Consider the following 22,032-nt stretch of genomic DNA (forward strand, 5'->3'; position numbering starts at 1 on the left):
TTTTCTACGTCAATAAGTTTCTACCTAAAATATCTCTTAATTTCTGTACCTAACATTTTTACACAGGTTTTATGTTGTTTTTATTGAAATATATTTTTCACAATCTTCGACCGAAGGCATCAATTCCTTGTGTCGGAATATATTTAAAAAAGAAAAGCGCGTCATCGCCTGTCACAGAAGAGGAATATTACTTTTGGCGCGATGTTTGGGTGCTTTGAACATACAATCACGTAGTCAAGGAGTATTTGTCGTTTAAGTTGGTTTTGTAAATGATATAGCATTTAAAGTAATTAATGATAATCTTTTTTGTTTATTGTGTATTTTTAATTATAAAGTCTGTTAAACATTCTAAATACTTATTTATGTATTCTTTTCAAAAAGTCATTTTCACCTCTGGTTAGTGAGAATATGTTGTATATCTATATAAAAAACTTTTCAACATTCCATTTTCATGGAAATTTCTTTTATTATACCAAAGTGTATATACACATATGTACTCATGGTGGACGTAAGTGATGTCTATTTAAAACGTTAAATAATTGACGATTGAAAAAACGAAAGAACAGTTGAAATAAGGGCAAATAAAAAGGCCATAGAAGTATACTTTGAGATCTATAATTTCATTTCAAAATAAATTATACAATACGCAAATTTATTTGACAGACAGTCAAATCATCATATTAAAATTATAAAACTAGTAATAAAATTCATGTCATATAAGGAAAATGGTCACAAATAATTATTGATTAAAGCTAACTAAAAATATAATCAAAATTTTGATCATTAAATTCACGTAAATATTAAAACAGTCATTTAAATACATCCATTAAAAATTATAATTAAATAAAAACTACCATTTTGTATAATCCATAATTCGAAGTTTTTCATAAAACAATTATCATTAGTCATAAATCTAAATTATTAAAAATAAAAGCGTAAAACTTTATATACACATTTGAAATCAAAGTTTTAATTAAATTGTATATTTTAACCTAATCTAATTAAAATCAATTATAAATGTGGTTATTACATTAAAAGATTTATTATTATATTAGAAGGCTATTGTGCCAAAACATTATCTGATCGTTCGTCAGATTCATAATGAGAAATTAAAAGTAAATCATATCCGAATTCCGATAGTGGTTGATTCTGCTTGTTTTGAGTAGATGGTATTTTTTTATTTATGTCCAGAGTCAACTTATACCGGAAAGCGGTGCGCAGGAGAATCAGAAAAATCTAGAAAGGGGCGACGACAGTCGAAAAATTTAGATACGTTATAATCCAATTTCGTAGCTCCGCTTGAGTCGTATTACCAATCGATGTTATAAAAGTGTTAAGAGATCGTTACAATGACAAAACTTAGAGTTATGCCGGCACAATAATTGTGCTAGCTTTACATAAACACAGGCAATATGAACTTAAAATTCAAGCGGGCAAGTCAAAATTTGACACATGAATTTGTGGCACATGCGTGGGTTCGATTTTAGGCGTTGTTTTGTAATCACACAGGCCGTGTTCCTTTAATTTCCATTCCCATCCCATCATTTGTACCGCGTGCAATGTTTCTGCTTCAGTATGCTGACGTCGAAGCATTCCTTCCTGTAATCAAATGAGTTGGACTAAAATAACTTTTTAATACGATACTTTCCTTTGCTTCCATTTTATATCAAATTTTAACGTCCTTCAAATATTGTAGGTTACAGAAGGATGTTGAACTAATGACATTTCTAATATTTATTTATGAAGTTGTAATCGTCGTCACCTTGATCTTCTCCCACTTATCATCGACCTCCTGCAACCACGAGTTGATCTGCCGTCCGTTGCAACGAGAGCGCTGTGCGTTACGTTTCTCTTCTTGATCCGGTGCCAAAATGTTATAAACTTCCTTGTCGCGCAATATTGTACACACCGAAAAAGGAAGAGCCTGCAAATTATTAACAATTAGCATCCGTTTGTTATATATAGACAAAATTTATACTTACAATATAGTTATCACAAATTGTTTATATCAGACTAATTTTGTAGCAAATTAATTGTTATTAAATTATTTAACGCGTTACTTTACGCTAAATAAATATTAAGATATATTACCTGGTTAGCCACAGCGCGTTCGGCGCGCCCATGAACTCTGAGTATCTCTTGTTCGACAGCAAGAACAAGTTTTTCTTTTTCAACTAGATGCTGAATACGCAAACGTGTCCTGTAATTAATATTGTATACAAATTATATATTATTTTTAAATTCATTTTTATAAAATATATCTATCTATCATTTTAAAAAAATTGTCAAAATGTAAGTGTTACTAAAACATTGGAAGAATAGTAGTATTTTATATTACCTTTCTTTTTCCTGAGCCAAAAATTCGTTTATCATTTGTGATGGCAAATTGATCGGTATTTCGACTTGTGGCTCAGGATTTACGTTGTTCTGTAGGGTGTATGTGCAGCGATTCATAAGATATTTGTTGAAATCTTTTGGTGGTTTTGGTTTTACTGGGAACAAGCCTTTCTGACGCCGCTCAATCTAAAATATATTTTTTTTAATTAGTGATTAAGAAATTTTAGAAAGTGAACTTGCTTTTATAATTCAATATGCATGGTTACAAAATTACCTGTTTACGTATGTGTATGTACATCTGGTATGGGTTGGAATGGGTGATGTTGTGAGTGAGTGTGGTGCTGTCGGGGACTTGTTCGTTCTTCGACTCCCGCGAGTGGCTGTCCTTGGAAGACTTGATCTTACGTTTCCTCGGATGCAACTCCACAGAAGGTCCTGGAGCTATTAAAAACGTTTGATTAGTATAGATCTTGCTTAGTTTTTACATTATTTTTTTCTCTTACCATTTCGCTCCAATTTTACAGAGACAGCATGCAGAAAAATCAAGGATTTGTAATGTATTATTATAATAAATACAATAAATATATGGTTTTATATGTACTACAAATTTTATACTAAGGTCGATATATTATTTATATTATAGTTGACATAACTAAGGTATTTTTGATATAATATTTTTTGTTTTTTTTTATTTGTCACTTCACCTGATTCAGATCTCCCACCCGAACCAGATGAAGTAGACGTTGCGTGCTCACCGTCATGTCCCTGCAATAAAATTATAAAATTAAAACGTACGGCAATCACAGAGTGTTTAACACCGAGACAGATATCATCTAAAACATCTAAGGTCTCTACCGTGATTATGGCAAGAGTACTTACAGAGGGCGTCGGACTTTTGTTGGAATTCAAAGCCTGACTGTGTCCTGAGCGATTGTCCGACCCTGTCGGAGAACTCCTCCCCTTATCTTTATCACCGTCATTCGTTCTGTGGGAGCGAAGTACTCTTTGCCCTGCCTATAAGACAAGCATTTAATATTTTTTTGATCTAGTTACTTCTACCTGTAATGTCTTATTAATTAAAGACATACTTCTAGATCATTTTTTTTTCGATGCTAGGCCTTGATTTACTTTCGGCGACGAGTAATCTTCGCGATCATCACTTTAAAATAACGCACTCGCAATGGAAATATAGCTCACAAACACGAATCACATTTTACTATTTGTATTCTGTCAGGCAAAATACTTAAAAACTTCATAATTTAATACGATGTGCATCGTAACCAACATATTCTGTATATATAATAAGTCCGTTGTAATTATTTTGTTTTACGATCTAGTACTTCATTGCTTTGAACAGTACGGTGTCCCCCCAATGGCGGTGACAAGAACTTCCGATTGTTTTGGAGGATATAGTGATTTGTCAAACACAGTAATCAATTACAAGTTCCTCATTGTGCTGACTGTGTCATGTTCTATCAGCGATCCAACATGACAATCAAGCTAAAATGTGATAACTAACAATAACACCAATGTTATTGCCTCGATTTTATCGCCCTCTAACGGAAACCTGTACATCGTGCCCCAGTCTATTTTTTACGTGAAATCTCTGAAACTATCAAATCGATTTTTTTATGCAGATGACACTTCATATCATTCCGTATTTTATTTTGGAGACTAATATAGTGGTATTAATAAATCATAATTAACGCATTATAATAAATGTTATACTTTTAACATAACTTTAACTATAAAGTGCACACAGGCTACCAAGTAAACTACCAAGTACTAAGTAACTGAAAAACGTAAGCTATCACAAAATCTACAAACAACACATCTTCTATAAAAAATTCAATGGCATAATAATCATGGGGTGTATGCACCAATCGTCGCCAAACAAGGAAATCCGTAATGGAGTAAAATACAACTGAAAAATAAAGGAATATTTGTGGATTTTCATCTCAGCTGTATGTATGTCTTCTGGAAATGAATATTCATACATAATTGTCTGTTTGGAACAAATGGTTAACCTCACCTGGCAACATTACCTTGAATGTTATTTTTGTTCGTAACTGTTTTAATCTGTAGTCATTTAGAAAAATATCTAAGTTATACAATTGAATAAACTAATAAAAATGTGGACAGAAATAATCACCACAAAATTATCCTAAATTTGAATAACTGTAAGGTATATAAGATAGCATTCTGATTTGATGAAGATTATGTAAGATAAAAATTAGCATTTTTGAGGTAACTCTTTCCTTGAAGTCGTTACTAATTTGTGATATTATATTGTAACCTAGTGATAAGGAAAAAACATTATTATGTAGAAATACCAATTAATAGTTTGGGCTTAATGTTACTTATAAACTTACAAATCTAGATATGCATTGTCTTATAGAAATTTCATTACCCTTGATACCTTTGATACCAAGGGTCTGGTCAAGCCTTCGAAAGGGGAGTCATTTTTAAACTTCCTTAATCTCGTCACTTTGAAACTGTCGCAAATTTATAATCTTAATTTATAAGAAATTTGACGGAGACACTTAACTTACCTTGCTGCTTTCTCCAGTTCTTTTCTCTTCACAAACACCGTCGGAGCTGTCAGAAGTCTGGCCTGTATCGGTACTAGTGCATGGTATCACATAGGGCAGAGTTGATGCACCACCTCTACCTTTACCGCTGCCTCTTTGACCAGTGCCACCTAGTTTGAATATTTTTAACATTATATGGTTATTATGTTAGTAAAAAATAATTTATAAACATATCTATAGTCAGTTCCAAGGAGCAAAGATAATTAGATTTATATAATCCACGCTATTTGCTAATAGCACTGCTATATTATGCACTACAAATAGTTCTTGATTAATATATCATAATATATAATACAACACTATTCCACTACTTGTATCACTTAAATTTTGCTTCCAAAGTTCCGATAACGATTTTATCGACATTCAAAACGCCATTTTTTCGCGAATCCATAATGAATATATTAGATTATTCAAGACCTCAGTTGAATGACATCATGTCAACTCAATGTCAAAGTTGTTTCTTTTTCTTTACACCTCCTGCGGTGGGAATAGGTTATAAGCTACTTATAAATATATATATAGTCCATTAATACCTTCTCCCTCTTGCTCGTTACGACCACCAGATCCACTTGCCCCACCAGGTATCACAATTTTGAGTGGTGGAACTTTAGGTGCGGAAGACTCCTGGCTCTTTGTCTCTTCATTGTCACCATCGTTATCTTTACCCTGATTTGGCTTTGGACTTGCTACCGGGCTTTTTCTATCTTGTTTGCTGGCCTGTGAACTTGATGCACCTTTTGCTGCTGATTTACCCTGATATTTGGAAAAAATTACTTATCTTTAGAAGAAACAATTCTTTACTTAAAGATAAAACTAGTCGAGACTAGGCACTGTGACAAAAGAATTAATGTGTGAATCCAGTCTTATTGAGTGATCTTATATTTTATTTCAGAAATATATTTATGTGCAATAAAATAAAAAAAGACGTTTTTGGTAAGAATTAATATTAAATTTTACTAGTATTATAATTTTACCTGATGTGTACTTTGAGCATTAGCTTTCGTTGAGCCGCCTCCCTTGCCCTGTACTTGCGCACCCTTCCCCGAAGAACCACCGGCGCCTTTGCTCTGCGCCGCGCCGCCTTTACCTAATGGCGCCGCTCCAGTTTTGCTCGCCGGTCCCGGTGGTTTGCTACCAGTTAGTATTCTGTTAAATCATTTTAAAAAACCACCTTATAAGTAATTTTACTTTTAAAACACCCCTTTTCCATCACCTTTGATAATATTTAACACACACAAAAGTTGTTAATATCTATATATAAAAAAATTTGATGTTTACCGTCCAGTGCCACCTCTTGCCACAGGAGCAGGTTTCGCCATTGGTTCCTTCTCTTCATTATCTTTTCGTTTTTTCCGTTTCGATATCTCATCTTCTGTTGCTTCTGCCTCTTGCCCTTCTTCCACATATGACCTCTTCAAGCCAGAACCAACTTCGTCTTGTGTTGATGATACTACTCCACTGCTCAGCTGTGCTCCATCTAGAATATGCATGATATTTAATATAGAGAGAATTTAATTAAATTAAAGTAATAGAGAAGAATTGCAGTAGTTTCTAATAACAGAAACACGTTTAAGTCACAAGTTTTTTATTAAGGTTTACTCCCTTAAACTGTAACAAAACCGAAATATTAAGTTAATTATTCTTTATAACTTTGAATGTCTCCAGTCAGACCACTAAAGGAGTAAGTTTTACCATCTTTATTTTCAACATTATTGCCTTTTTCTTGAGAGGTGGCTTCCTTGCTCTCAAAATTTTCGCCCTGCGCTAGGCTCTCCATGTTGCTTCGCTTGTTAGAGTGGCTGTTTGAACTTGCATTGCAACCTTTTTTGTTGCTGTCATCCCTTGATCGACCAGTATGTGCAGCTCTCGCGTTATCTGTTTTATAAAATAACTAATAATTTAAAACAATAAAACAAAAACATTTTTTTAAATATCAAATTTATTTTCTCTAGAAGCAGAATAGTTTGATTGTGATGCTTATATATTTTTTAGTTATAAGAACATTAGAAGTATTATTATATTGAATAATATATTTGGTGTTACAACTACTGAATGGTTTGAGCATTCAGTAGTTTTAATTCAGTAAACTCTCCCATTATATGATTTCCAATATATTTTGTTATAAAATGTTCCGTTTATATGTTTAATGCGTAAATATAGTTTTATGTGTAAAATCTAAGGCAATAATACATTTCTATATAATAATCATACAAAATATTATTTGATGCTTTGTGATAAATGTTATTACTGACACAAACACTATGACCACAAAATATAGCAACTGAAATTCCAGCTAATTCCCAATTACTTAAATGTGAATATTTCAATTAAGCTTTAATACTTCAAAATTATGTTTACATTTAACACATAACTCATCACTCTGATTTTTTGAAAAGTACTTAACTCTTTATTCTATTTTTGTATTGCTTTATATCAATTTATGTAATATTTTTAAAAATATTAAATTTATAAGCTACATGCAGCAATCTTTAGTTATTTGATTCACATAACTTCCAAATCTATAGATATGTTACTTTGTGAAAGGTTATATAAATATAAGTAACATTGTAGGTGCAAATCATTTACTGCAGATAGTAGTAAATACATCACAGCTTATTATAAAAATATGTTAATGTGACTACAGTAGCTTTTAAAAAATGTACATAATTTAAATACTGAACGCAATTTACCCAGAAGTTGATTCCACTGTTAGTGAAGCTAATAACACCATAAACTGTCATAATACGTCGTAAATCTTATAATTTTGATGCCTAAACTAATTAGCTCGTCACGTCAGTAAGGTCATTAAGTATTTCACAAAAGGGTCACAGCATCTTATCGTGATTTAAATAAAGCGTGCAATATATACTACGCGAATATGAAAAGAAAATCGAATAATATCAACTCCCCTTTGTTGTGCGCGAGCGCTCTTCTTTGCATTTCACGATGCCCGACAAGTTAGAATATTATCAGTGCCCGTCAAAAACGATTTTTTTATACGAAACGACAAATTTTACTTCGAAAATTCAACATCACGACGTTGACGTTACGAAGCGGCCATCGCGATGTTAAAAGCAACACGCCCCTGCACGTTCCTTTACAGGCATGTGTGCTTTAGTATAAATATATACCGATAAATTATATTAAAAGTTAATTATATATTTTTTAACATTTAATCAAAATAATTAATTGTGATAAATATTATATATTAAGATAAAAACTTAACGGCATAATTTAGTTTTTTATTAATGAGAAATAATGCACTCACTACACTTGCAAATTATTGAACTGTTTGAATTCACAAAAAAAAACTACTACTATTTATTTAAATGAATATTGTACCTAATTGTAGTTTATATGAAGACTCTAAAGTAAAAGTCTATGTTAGGTCTTAATATGGAAATAATATTTAATTATCGAGGAGGCAATTTTTGAATGCCACACATGCAACACCTTTAATGACAGATAAATTTGTTGTGTAAAGATTATGTCAAATTTACATAAAGATGTTTTTCGTTAGAAGATTCAAGACACTAGTATGTTTATTTACCGTTATAATTATTGTAATAAAATATCTTTTATTTTCCGATAAATATTTGTATTCATCGTGCTAACGCGAATAGTCGTGATTAATAATTGAATTGTATAGTTGAATATTTGTTTGTACGTTGTATTTACACAACACAAAGTACAATTTTTTTAATTTTTTTATATATCAGAGGAAACAGCAACATTTTCAATAAAAGTTGAGGTAAATGCTTTCACATCTTAAATATGTATATCTAGAGAAAAAAAGAAACGCCATGAAGTAAAGAATAACGTTTTGATCTAAGTGCAATTAGAAATGAAACATACGTCAACGGCAGTCAAAATACCAAAGATCAATATGTAGACGGAAAAATTACAAGTTACCTATAGTATCATTTTAAATTTTACTTTAGTCATCATCTAGCATAAAACGTAATTAATCAGTTACTTAATATAACATTGTTTCTACAAGATACAACAATAGCAATCTATAGCAAAATCCGAATATGGCAACACACAGCCTACTACAGACGACTTTACAGCTAGAATTTATAATAAATTTTCTGTATTCATTTATGAATCTGTTTCTTCGAGTTTTGAAACAAAGACTACTGTTATTACTGTTTATTCAAAAAGTAAGTTTAATATGACAATGATGATGATGATGTCTTGACCATGGATTTCATTCACGGCTGCCATTCTCAAGAGAGACTAAGCAACTGCGCGGTAACCTTTAAAATTCACAAGTGTGTGCGCAAACACAAGTGTATTCTTTCGATCAGACGGCAAATTTAACACGATGGAAAAGAGTTCAGGCGCATGACCAAATGCGTTACCTGCTTTTTGAGGCACGCGTTTACACGCTTCCGATTTTCAGAATCCGAGCCGCGGGGAACTTTCTCGACAAAAAATAAAAATACTTTAATGACCGTCTCAGGGGTTTAAGCCCAAGAACCTTATCTCGAGATCTGCGGCCTTATAAGCTAGAGACTTGTCTCTACAACAATCTAAATTTTGTTGAATATAGTGTTGTTTTATGTTATAGATTATAATTGCGTTTTGAACGGAAAAGGTTCACATTTTTGATTATTAATATAAAAGAAATTTGATTGAAGCCTTTTTTTAACGCCGGAAAAACGCGTCTCGTGTTTACCCCACGGGAACAGGGGGGTAAAGGGGGGTTATTATTGATAGGACTATGAGGGGCTCGCCGGTGTCCTAGGAGCCGGGTGCGCCCCGAACATAGGAATACCCACTAAAAAACCAACGGTACCCTTTCCATCTAAACGAGGATTAGAGCGCCACGGGGTCGCTTTCGCGTACTACCGTGACGCTCTAATTGGTGAGGCCTGACTTGGCGATGAAAATTAGCATAATCGAAATTTTTTAATAAACATCTCCTCGATTTACTACGTCATAATTATTTGAAAACAAATAACTGAAGAGTTTGTTTGATTGTACGCGCTAATCTCAAGAACTTCTGGTTCTAATTGAAAAATTATTTTAGTGTCGGATAGCCCATTTATCGATGAAATCATCACGCTACGACCAATAGGAGCGGAACATCAATGTATAATGTTGTAAAAACGGGTAAAATTTTATTGCTTTTTAGAGCTTCCGTTGCGTAAACGGTTAAAGTTACGCAACAATTGTGTATGTAAGAATTATTCCTCTTAAAAAGTTCTTTAAGGTTCTAACTTTTAAGGTTGACTCACTATAACCTTTTTTACGGTAATCAAATTTGTTCTAAGATAATACATTATTTGGGAAGTCGTTTTTATAAACAAGGTATTTGGTATAATGGTATAAACGTGATAATTCTTATGGAAGGTACGATATGAGATCATAGACAATTTTTAGTACTTTTTATAGTTTGACATACTTATAATAGGTAGTTAGTTTGTTTATTTGTTTTATCATTGTTTTGTTAAATTTATACTTTGTCGGGTTTTTTAATGGTTAAAAATATTTATTTTTTTAAATACAGATTCACCTTTCAGTTTTAAAAGGATACAATTTCCTGTGAAGATATCCTATGCAGTCACAATAAATAAAGCTCAAGTACAGACATTCAAGTATGTCGGAATAGATTTAAGGGAATCTTGCTTTTCTCATAGCCAATTGTATGTTGCCTTATCTAGATTCGGATGTGGCGAAAACTAATACATACTAATACCCTACGAAAATAAAACTAAAAATGTTGTATATACTGAAATACTATAAGTCGGTAAATATAAAGACAAAGTTATTAGACTTTTACTGTATCTAATAAAAACAAAAAGCCGCACGAAGCGTTTAGTGGTGTGACGTCACAAGTCTCGAAAGTCGCAGCGTGGGCGAGATGGGTCACGTTAGAACCGGCTTTTGTAAGCCATTTGGAATCGATTTTGATTATTATTTTTTTTTTTTTTACCTTTCTTGAGGGTTGCCAGAAGGCCTCATCCCGAACAATTTGAAAGCGGGGCGGAAAAGTATAACTTCGGCTTTTATGAAGCTATTCGAAAAAAAAGCGAGCTTAACCATTGTTACCTTAGAAAATAGGTACGTTACCGCCATGCCGACATACATTGCAAGCTGCCGCCTATGGGCGTATTTCGGTATTCTTAAGCGCCCATTTATTTTATAAGTTAACTTCTCGATTTAAAATGTCTTATTGTATATATTTTATAAATTATATATATAACAGTTACATAGTCCCTTTTAGTGTTTTCATACTATTGGACTTAGAAAATAATATCAAACAATAACATTATGCCATTAACTATAACACTTTGTCAATAAAAACGCAATTATGCAGGAAAATAATTTCAGATGGATTTTTTTTATATGGGGATGATAAACTCGGATAAAGTTGAAAATTTCTATGTACCGATTCAATTAAGTGTTCATTATACATATTGAAACGTCACTTTTAGTCATTTTATATGGGTTTTAATATCTTATGATTTGTAAGATTGTTAGGCTTTATCAGTTGTTGCTTACGTTTTACCACAATGACACAGGGAAACAATATTTACTAGACGAATATGTGATAATAATCAGAATGTCTGTTTCGATTAATTTTCGTAACATATAAAACGTGATCTGGTTAATTTCTCTACTTCAATTTACCTTATTAATATTGCCGTATGTATTACGTATACTAATTATAAATGCGAAAGTAACTGTCTGTGTTCTGTTGACTACGTCACTGAAATTATTTTGATAAATATTCTATGAAGCAAGCTTGAACTCAATTGTTTTTACGTATCTAACACTTGATATATGTTTCGATTATTAGACAAACATGTCTCGCTGGATCAAATCATCAACTTAATCAGATCTCCCCCCTTTAGTGACATTAGTTACAGTTCGCTAAGACAAATAAATAAAATTATCTAAGTTTCCGTATCACAATGATACACATCATCTTTCTAATATAAATAGCAACACTTGGGAGTTTCAATTTTGCAGCATTTATTATATACAAGAACATGAACTTCACGATTGTCAAGTCAACAGTCAAAGTTTAAAGCGGGTGAAACTGCGAAGCGCCACTACTTATATAATAATATTGTAAACTAAAACCTTCTTCGAAACGCGCTGCATCTTCTTGTGTAAATTTTTATTGGTTTACTAGTTTTTCAGTTGGGCATTCCAAAAAACGTCTTCGCATTTATTAGTAAAGACATATAGATAATAAAAAAAAAAAAAAAAAATAAACTTCAAATTGTTAGATTTGATTTGAATTTAATGTGGTTATGCATATTCCGTTTAAACAAGAATTTTAATAAACTGCTATATTAGACAATTTTTGGTTTCAGTTAGTAAGACGTAAAATACAAATAAAAAAAAATCTTTGTATGCAGTAGAGTCCTTTATAAAAATAAATATACTGATCAAATGGCAAAGGATTTTTTAAAATATTACTTCCATAGCATTTATCCAATGAATTCAATAATTATAACACAAGTTAATGTTATAAATTTTAAGTTCTAAATCTACTTTTGAAGATAAAGAGAATAATAAGTTTATTGTAATAAAATTAAAATTTCCTATTTTAATGCACAAAATTCCAAATAATATTAGTCTGTTTTAATTTTTCCTAAAAAATAATTGTTGTGAATCTCACCATTTTTATAGTTAATCTTTTATCAAATTAATTATAATAATAAAGGTAATTTTGGTTCACAGTTGTTAGTTGGAGTTTTATAGTTATGAAATGACTGTACAATAGCTATTAATAATGTTTCTTACCTTTTAGTGTTTGTAGATATTCAAAAATGTGTGGTGCTGCATAGTCGGATGGCGTTTTGCCTTTTGCATTCTTAACAAATGGATCAGCTCCCTGTTCAATGAGAAATTTCACCATTTTTAGATTGCCTGATGTAGTGGCATCATGAAGTGGCGTATCATCATCCAAGCCCTTTGCGTTGACATTAGCACCACCGTGAACAAGCACCGTTACTACATCCAGCCAACCATAACTACATGCTTCATGAAGTGCTGTCCAACCTGTTAATATAAACAAAATCTCAAAAACAAATGCAAATATAATTACAAGAGGCACAAAATAATCAATGAAAATAATAATAATTTCATAATTCTGGCATTATGTAAGCTTTCTCTACAAAATAAAAACAAAACAAAATATTATTATTAATTAAGAGAATACAGTTTACAGAACTATTTCCTTTTTAAAGTTTCTTATATAATTGTATTATTAACATATAACTAATATTACATAACAATTAAAAAGTTTTACAGTATTAATGTAATTTTTGACATCACTTCAGATACATAAAGTTGGATGTAATGATTTTTAAAATAAATTATGTGACATTGTGATGTTTTACAGATTACACAGAATTTACATCTGAAATAGTAACAGCCTGTGAATGTGCCACTGCTAAGGTAAGGCCTCCTTTTTGAGAAGGTTTGGAGCTCATTTTACCATGCTGCTCTAAAGTTTTCACCATCATCCACATGCAGATTCCCTCAAAATGTTTTCCTTCCACCAAGCACTAGATGAATTATAAAAACAAATTAAGCAAATGAAAATTGGTGCCTGCCGGGGGTTTGAACAAGTAACCTCAGTTTAAGATTTATGCGTTTGAACCACTAGGCCATTTCATTACATCTTATAAATACTAGCATTATTAAATGCAGATATCATTTAAATAATTTTTTTAACTCAATTTTGAATACAATTTAGCTCTCCCAACCTTATATATAACGTGTTTCAAAAACTTTTAATTATTTTACATTTTTGTACATAAAATGAATTATGAGTTTTATGTTGTACAAATACCTAGCTTTGTACTGAGTTGTAAAGAAATCCATAGTAAATGTAAATGTTGAAACAAGAAGAAGCCACAAAAACAAATTACTTGAAAACTTTTTTTTTCACAACAGGTACATTTTGTTTTTTTTTTTACATATACAAGCTTTTCTCTGCAACTTGACTATACTATTTAAAGCATGTACTATATATGCTCTTTTTTTTAAATATTAATATATATAAAAAAGATGTTATAAAAATATAACAATTAAAGTATTTACTTACCCCACACAACAAAATCGAATCCAATAAAAATTGGATACTTTTATATTTTTCCATTTTAATTATGGTCACCACACTTACATTACATTTCTTAACTTAATTATAGTCACAAACATCTTATGATTAAAAAATTTAAACTAATTACACAATTTTATGCCCTATTAAAAATATCTAAGTGTAAGGAAAATAATATTTTAATTTGAACCTATTCACATGTAGAAAATGTGATTTTATTTTAAAAAAATTGAAAGATTTTAGTTTTCAAATAATATTCATTTTAAGCAAATAATGCTGGTATTAGTAGTATGAAGTCATAAACCTTAAGCAACGAGCAAATCTAACATTTGAGCTCAGCATGAATGTGGTTTTTATTATATAATATTATTTGAAGAAGACTTTGTTAATTCATTTACACATCAGGCGAAACAATAAACATTATTATATTCTTTTTAGAAAATAACACAATGTCTAACATATAAATATCATCTTGCAAACCAATTAACAGTTTACATTTTAATAAAATTAAATTAAGAATGTTGAGGTTGCCCTAACAAATTATTAAAGTTTCATTATAAACTTCCCAATTTATTGTTAAGGTATATTAAATAATCATACCTGCAAAATCAGGAACGTCTGGATCTTGGCCCTGACCGAGAAGCTTTTTAACAAGTTCATGGTCTCCTTTGATAGATGCTACATGTAAAGGGGTTTCTCCTCGTTCATTCCGTTGTTGCCTGGATTGTTTTCTTTCTTCATCTGGTGTCGGAGCAGCTGAATATAAAAATGGCGGGAAGTTACGTTTGACCTATATAATCTATTTTTTTTTTGCTTACACTATTATTATTTACCTAGAGCGGCATCCTGGGATGAAATTTGCATCACCAGAGCCAACTGCTGCCGCTCCGACATGGGCGCTAAGACTTGAATTCGTGGCGCGCCGTCAGGCCCGCGCCCTGAGCCCCGCGACCGCGACGTCGAAGGCATGCTTCGAGCATAACCACGCTTCTACACATATAATAAACCATTGCAGTGTAAAATTAAAAGTACTTTAAAAGTCTGGACTATTAACGCGCCAACAACTAAAACACAATGCAAGGTGATTGTTTTTACATTACCTACCTTTCTTTTTACCCCAACCAGAATTACGCTTTATTAATACAATTTTTTAAAAATTGCGACACTAATTTAAAAAAAAACAAAACCAAAATTAAACATCTTCAGATTTACTTTAATGTTTCAATCAGACATCGCGACGGACGACCATAGATAATACAGGCTTAAGACTAAGCGAGTAAGAGACAAGAGCAAGAGCCACAAACACAAAACTCGACGTTTTGGATTGAAATCGTGTCTCAGTTTATTTCTATTTTATAAGCTAGTGATACCAGGCCAATAAATATAGGCACACTTTAAGAAAGATTTTATCGTCTCTTAAAGTAACATACTTTTAACACTACTTATTTAAAAAAAATGGATAAGTAATAGGTATATAAATTATAAATGTTCTACAAGTCTATGTACAACTCTGTATATAGGTCTATATAGATTCTACAAATGCTATGTATAGATTTATAACAGTGAAAGAAATCTTATATAAATAATAATAATAATAATATCTTGGGACAATATTCACACACGGCCATCTGATCCCAAATTAAGCTTGTACAGAGCTTGTGCTATGGAAACTAGACAACTGATATACTACATATACTACTTTTCTTTTTGTAAATACATACTTATATAGATAATTACACCCACAGGACCCGCGACACTCAGGACAAACAGACATGTTCATGCACACAAATGTCTGTCCTGGGTGGGAATCGAACCCACAACCTTCGGCGTGAAAGGCAGGTATCTTACCAACCACGCAAACCGGCTCAATAAAACAGGTTAACTGTGTATATAAAGATATTGTTTTTAATTATGCATGTAATATGGTAAGTTATTGTGGTATTTTTGTTAAAGTATTCATAAAATTCAATGTACAATATTTAAAATAGGTGTATATTTTCAGTCTGTTCGGTAGAATTTTAATGTTTTGATCGTTTCGCGAAAACGTTTAATTTATTATTTAGAAAAACTATATACTACTTAAATGGTAACTGCGTAAAATGTTTTCAGATTATAAACAGTTTTTTATTGTATTGCTGTGTTTTGTTATTAACATAAATTTCAATAAAAATAACATTATATCAAGATGTATGTTTGAACTTTAGTACTTAGAATTTCAATTGTCGTCTTTGTTGCTGTATTTTGCATTTTATTAATACTTTAAACTAACATATTCAGACTATTTGAACATGTCCTCTAAGCACCATTAAATACCGTATTAATACAATAATAGGGTGTCAGGTATGATACAAAATTTTGTTACATGTTAAATAATTTAATATAGGCATATAAAACTAAAATATCGTCGTCGATCCGTCTCACTTTTGTAAAATAATCCTAAGATATATTTTTAAACACGACAATTTAGTATCTGCTTCTAGCGTAATCAGAAAGAACATTAATCACAAGGTCCTTGTCGCTTGTCAATAATATTCATAAAGTGAGCTCCAAATCTTGGGAATTGCAATGTAGTCCTTGCAAATATGCATATTCAGTATTTTTTACATGTTACTCGATTATTAATAGACATGAGTTACTGGCCTATTATGGTCGTGTTTTGCTGAAAGACAAGGATTTTCCTAATCAATTAGTGAAACTGTACAAACAATTTTGCAAAATTTTACAATTAATGTATAAATAGTAATAAAATAAAAATAGTGTGTGGCGCTAAAGTAGATTACTATTATATCACATTATTCATGAATTTACAATACCCTACCCTAGCTTTACCTATATATGCGTACCGAAAACATTTTAGTGAAATTGATTTTGATTGAAATTATATTCTATATTTATTTACTAATTCCTAGCGATTGCGTGCTGTGAGGGCCTCACGTGTCTTGTTTCAGGCGGCCCTGAAGAAGATGACAGGCGGAATAGCCTCGCGCTGATATTCGCACTAGCAAGGAGTGTGGTGTGGCGAAAACACTCTTGCTACCTGAGTGCCACAACTCCGTTGAGCCACGAGTGAAACTGGCACTGGAGAGACTGTTATTTATGTAAGCGATTCCATAGTTAATCCGATCTGTGTCAAGAGATTTTACTGGATAATATTGACATGACCGGGTTGTCTGAGGGAGAACCTGGTCAAGGTTATCTTCGGGAAAGTCACGTATCAGGTATTAGTATTAGGTCTCTGATCTGATATTTCTCCGACCAGACCATGTCGGATTTAATTGAATCGCATCGGATTGTGAGTGTACGTGTGATTCTGCACATACACTTATTGCCTTATACACAGTTACCTATTTCTTGAAATTAGCGGTTATGACCTAATTTGGCTTACCATGTTATTATTAATATATTATGAGCTAAAAATGTAAACTGAATTGTTTATGAAATTTAATTACGTATTGTCCTGAAAAGATAGCATCAAAAGTGAGATTGCTAAACAAGAAAATGATAACATCCTGTAAAAATAAAATCCTTTCTCCTATAATAATAAATCCTATAAACGCTGCGTATTACAAAAAATATAAAGTTTATTTTTAAAAGGAAATTATATTACGTAGAATGCTTATGAGTCTTTAGACTTTTTTTGAGTGTCATTAAATTACTTGCAGACTTGTTTATGTTAGAATATTAACAAAAAAAAGTAGTATAAAAATACTTGCAAACCTTTTTTTCTATGAAACCGCCGTGCCTTTGTAGTTTGTAATAGTTTTACATTAATAACAGAATTCAGATATATTCATAGTCAACATTATTAAATGTCAAAACTCTTCAATCAACATATAGAATTGAGATTTGAGAAGTGTCAACATTTTCAACTTTCAAGTATAATTTTAATGTCTATTACTAAAAATTTACTTTTAATGTATAATAATTATTAAATAACACTAAAATGTGGCGTCCAACAATCTTGCGCAGAGTTGTGTTGTCTTCTATTAAAGAAAATATTACATTAACAAAATTTTTGTACTCTACTAAAAGTCGAACTCCGCGGTCGACCGCTAAGCTAACCCTCATTAGTGCGAGTGTCGGTATTTTAGTAGGAGCTGGATATGGTGGTTATACACATTATAAAATAAACACAAAGAAATTATCTGGTCCATCAGAAAATGAAGAATTTGCTTTTTTCAAAGACGCACCAGAATATAAGTCTCACTATAAAGTAAGATTTTCATAAAGAGTTTACAATTATGTAAGGCTAATGTATATTAGGTATATTCTCTTATATTTATAAGCTAGAGTTACTATGTTGATTCCATTGTTATTCTTTAATTAATAAAAGTATAGTTTTATAATTTGAAAATAAAATTATTTTTAAGGTAAGAACTATATCATTATTCTTTTAATAGATGCAAGTGAATATAACTTAATAATAACATAACAATTATATATCTCATTATTTTATATAGCTAATATACATTACGCTAGATAAAATGATTGATGAAACATATTTGCTTGAAAGTAATAAAATAGCTGTAAAAACAATAAGAAATACAATAAATTAAAAAAAAATTGAATCATGTCTCGTAAAGTAATTGCTATAATTAATTTTGTACATTTTGTGTGTAATAGACGGGTTAAGGTTGGTGTACATTGATTCAGTATTTTGATACAATGCAGCTATCCAGTTTCGCTGGATCAACTATGGCACTGGATGCGTGACTAAAAACATTGTCTAAAAACGACGTTAGAGGAAGAATGAATTATGAACCAACTAAAGTCAGATGACCCCAACCAGTATATTTTTAGTTTAAAGGATGATAATCAAAAACCTTGATGAATTATTGTCAGTGATTGGAAGCTCCATTCAGTCAATAAATATGAAATATTAACTTATATAATTACATGCTACATGGTTACTATATAATTACATGGATACCTGCGTCTATACCAGTCCCGCGGCACTAGCACAGAACGGGGCAGGGGTGTGTGAAGCATTCACTGGATTGATAAATAGAGCTGGATACTTGATGCTAGACTGGTTTGAAAACATTGACTAAATATCGATCGAGTGTTACAGGATTGTTGCGCTGATTCAAAATACTGAATCAAAGTAAATCAACCATTAGGTATAGTTTATAAAAAGGAAAGTTCTTCTACTGCGTATTAATGTATTATTTTTATGGATTAAAAGACTTGATTTAAAGTTAAAATATAAACAAAAAACTTTGAATTATTATATTCTTGTAAGTTATTTCTATTCTATATAATAAGCTGGTAACAATAAGAAAAGTAGAAAATTGTGTTTTTGTTTTATAAAATGTTGAATGTTGATGTTTTAATTTACATAAATTTAGAAAAGAAAATTGTTTTAAATGAGTATAAACTTATTAATAATTTGCTTAATGTTATCGTAACCAGTCTTTATATTATAGGACTAAGATTATGATTACTGTTTGTTTCTTTAAACATTATGATAAAAATTTGTAAATTATAATTTTAGGTTGTTAATGAAGCTGACCAGAGTGACTTACAACTAGTATTATTCCAATATCAAACTTGCCCATTTTGCTGTAAGGTTCGAGCCTACTTAGATGCTCGTGGCATTAATTATGAAATAGTTGAAGTGGATGCTGTTCTTCGTCAAGCTATTAAATGGTCAGGCTACAAAAAAGTACCAATATTACTTGCTAAAGTTGATGGTGGTTATCAGGTAATGCTTGCAGCTTTTTAAAAAGCCTTATTTATTCATATATTAATTCTATATTTAAAAAATCTTTATTTTTCAGCAACTTTTAGATAGCACAGCAATTTTATCTATTTTGGAAACTCATATAAGAGATAAGTCCTATTCATTGCGTGATATTGTAAAGTTTTATCCTGTAACCAAATTTGAAAATGATTCAGGAAAACCTACTACTGATGTTACAAACAAATACTTTATTATGCACAATACTTCTGTACCAGATGAGAAACAGCGTGTTGCTGAGATGTAAGTTTATGTAATTTAAAAATAATAGAATAATAGTTTGGAATTACATGTAAGGTTATTTGATTTGTTAATGTTTTAGTGAAGAACGTGAATGGCGACAATGGGCTGATCGAGTCCTTGTCCATACATTATCACCAAATGTATACAGGACAGTGAATGAATCACTAGAAACATTTAAATGGTTTGAAGAAGCCGGTGGGTGGAGACAGAACTTCCCCAGTTGGGAATGTGCTGTGATGGTGTATGTTGGTGCCGCAGCTATGTGGATCATTTCTAAAAGATTAAAGTCTAGGTAATTTTAAAAGTATTTATTTTATATATATTTCTTTTCTACATCAGGACTCAAGTGAAATGTTATATGTATTTTCATTTTATTAAATTCGAAGTTCTTAATTTAATGTGTATGTTCCTAATTTTCCTATGTTCCTAATTTTAGGCACAATATACAAGATGATGTCCGTCAGTCTCTGTACAATGCAGTTAATGATTGGATGAATGCCATTAATAAAAAGGGAACACCATTCCTTGGAGGTAAAAAACCTAATCTTGCCGATATATCAGTGTATGGTATTCTGAGCAGCATCGAAGGTTGTAAAGCCTTTCAAGATTTAAAGGAAAACACAGATGTCAGTAAATGGTTTGATAACATGAAGAATAATATGAATGAGACTCGAGGAAGAATGATAACAGTCTAATTGTAACATGGTCACTGTTATTAAAAATAACTGCAGATGCGACTTGGTTTCATTGCTCATATTTCATGCTAGTGATATTAATGATTTAGTTTCTTTTGTATAACAATTTTAATTTCGGTTTGATGTTTTTATTTATGATAGTTCATTAAAGTTATTCAGCAGGCTCATAACATAATGTAATCATCATTATTTTCATAAGTTTATCAACAATCATTATTTTATTATATATGTATCAACATGTAAAAAAACCGCGAATTTTCAATATGTAGTGTGACTATTAATTAAGCCTTAAGTAATCTGCACTGTAAAGTTTTAGAAAAATGATTCAATTATTAATTAGAAAACTATGTTGATTTCTTTAGCGGATTCGTGTTTAAATAACCTATGACTTTTTTTTAACATAGCCTATAAAAATTGGCTTAGTATCTTGCTTTAGCCAAGTATGTAAAAGAAATTATAGAAACAATAGTAAATTTTTATTTGTTATTCAATAACGGTTTTATTCATAAAGGTTGTTTAGTCGCGGTGTTTAGTTAAACACTGATTTCCTGTGTATGACATTCGATAGAAGAAGACGCAGCATTTTTTAACAATAATTATATATCCTAATAACTAAACAACATTTAAAGAAAAAGCCGTTTGTTGTTGTTGTAATAAATGACAAATTAATTTTTAATATATTTTATCTTAATAAAAATCCTGTAAGTACCATTTGTGCGCAATATATGCTTTACAAGCATAACGTACTCCATAATCATTATTGAGGACATAATGCTATTATAAAGGTGTAACTTTGATTGATTGCAATTGTTGGCTATTATTATTTTTATTAAATGAATTAAAATCGCTTTTTCAGACAGGCATTTTCTGTTATGTCTACCCTTTTGTTTTGGCCAAAACTAAATATGTACAAACTTTGTTTTGCCTGCGACTTTGTTCTTTATTGGAATTAAGTTTTAAAAAATAAGGATAATGTGAATGTATTGATTGTCGATTTGCGAATTCTTATAGGTTTCTAAATGATGTACGATTTTTAAATGCAGTTTAAGCAATGTAGTATACATTAATAGTAGTATAGTTAAAGACGGTTAATATATTCAAACATGTAATATTTTTTATATTTACTACATTTAATTTATTTTTGCTCTTTGTTTATCGAAAAATATAAATATCAAGTGATTGTTGATAAATTTTTGTTCTTTATTTATATACTGGATGTTGTATTAACCCTCGCTAGTGCGTATTTATATTTGCGGTAGTAAACTGCCATTAGAATAGACTATGTATTGTAGGTATATGATTAATTCAATAATAAAACATTCTTGTAGATAAATCTTTTAT

The 22,032-nt window shown here is 30.9% G+C and overlaps 2 protein-coding genes across 6 annotated transcripts; one reads left to right on the forward strand and one right to left on the reverse strand.

Moving 5' to 3' along the window:
- Positions 1-804: 804 nt before the first annotated feature.
- Positions 805-15,313, reverse strand: LOC126780445 (ankyrin repeat domain-containing protein 11). Of its 5 annotated transcripts, none has more exons than XM_050504932.1 (16): positions 15,118-15,313; positions 14,847-15,003; positions 14,614-14,769; positions 12,693-12,950; positions 6,645-6,803; positions 6,207-6,405; positions 5,903-6,074; positions 5,462-5,681; positions 4,890-5,038; positions 3,217-3,351; positions 3,042-3,102; positions 2,612-2,778; positions 2,339-2,523; positions 2,092-2,200; positions 1,763-1,924; positions 805-1,599 (listed from the first exon to the last, which is right to left on the reverse strand). In XM_050504932.1, the coding sequence occupies exons 2-16, from the start codon at positions 14,980-14,982 to the stop codon at positions 1,426-1,428; spliced, it is 2,442 nt and encodes an 813-aa protein (XP_050360889.1). In that variant the 5' UTR covers positions 14,983-15,003; positions 15,118-15,313; the 3' UTR covers positions 805-1,425. The 5 variants fall into 5 exon arrangements, with proteins under 5 accessions (XP_050360889.1, XP_050360891.1, XP_050360888.1 ...); XM_050504931.1 differs by having other exon boundaries at positions 806-1,599; positions 5,903-6,059; positions 6,621-6,803; XM_050504930.1 differs by having other exon boundaries at positions 806-1,599; positions 6,621-6,803.
- A 2,547-nt stretch (positions 15,314-17,860) lies between these two features.
- LOC126780447 (prostaglandin E synthase 2) lies at positions 17,861-22,018 on the forward strand. The gene is made up of 5 exons (XM_050504939.1): positions 17,861-18,226; positions 19,508-19,717; positions 19,794-19,996; positions 20,076-20,288; positions 20,433-22,018. The coding sequence occupies exons 1-5, from the start codon at positions 17,957-17,959 to the stop codon at positions 20,689-20,691; spliced, it is 1,155 nt and encodes a 384-aa protein (XP_050360896.1). The 5' UTR covers positions 17,861-17,956; the 3' UTR covers positions 20,692-22,018.
- The last annotated feature ends 14 nt before the right edge of the window (positions 22,019-22,032 follow it).

This window comes from Nymphalis io, chromosome Z, assembly GCF_905147045.1.
Source record: "Nymphalis io chromosome Z, ilAglIoxx1.1, whole genome shotgun sequence".
Classification (NCBI taxonomy): Eukaryota; Metazoa; Arthropoda; class Insecta; order Lepidoptera; family Nymphalidae; genus Nymphalis; species Nymphalis io.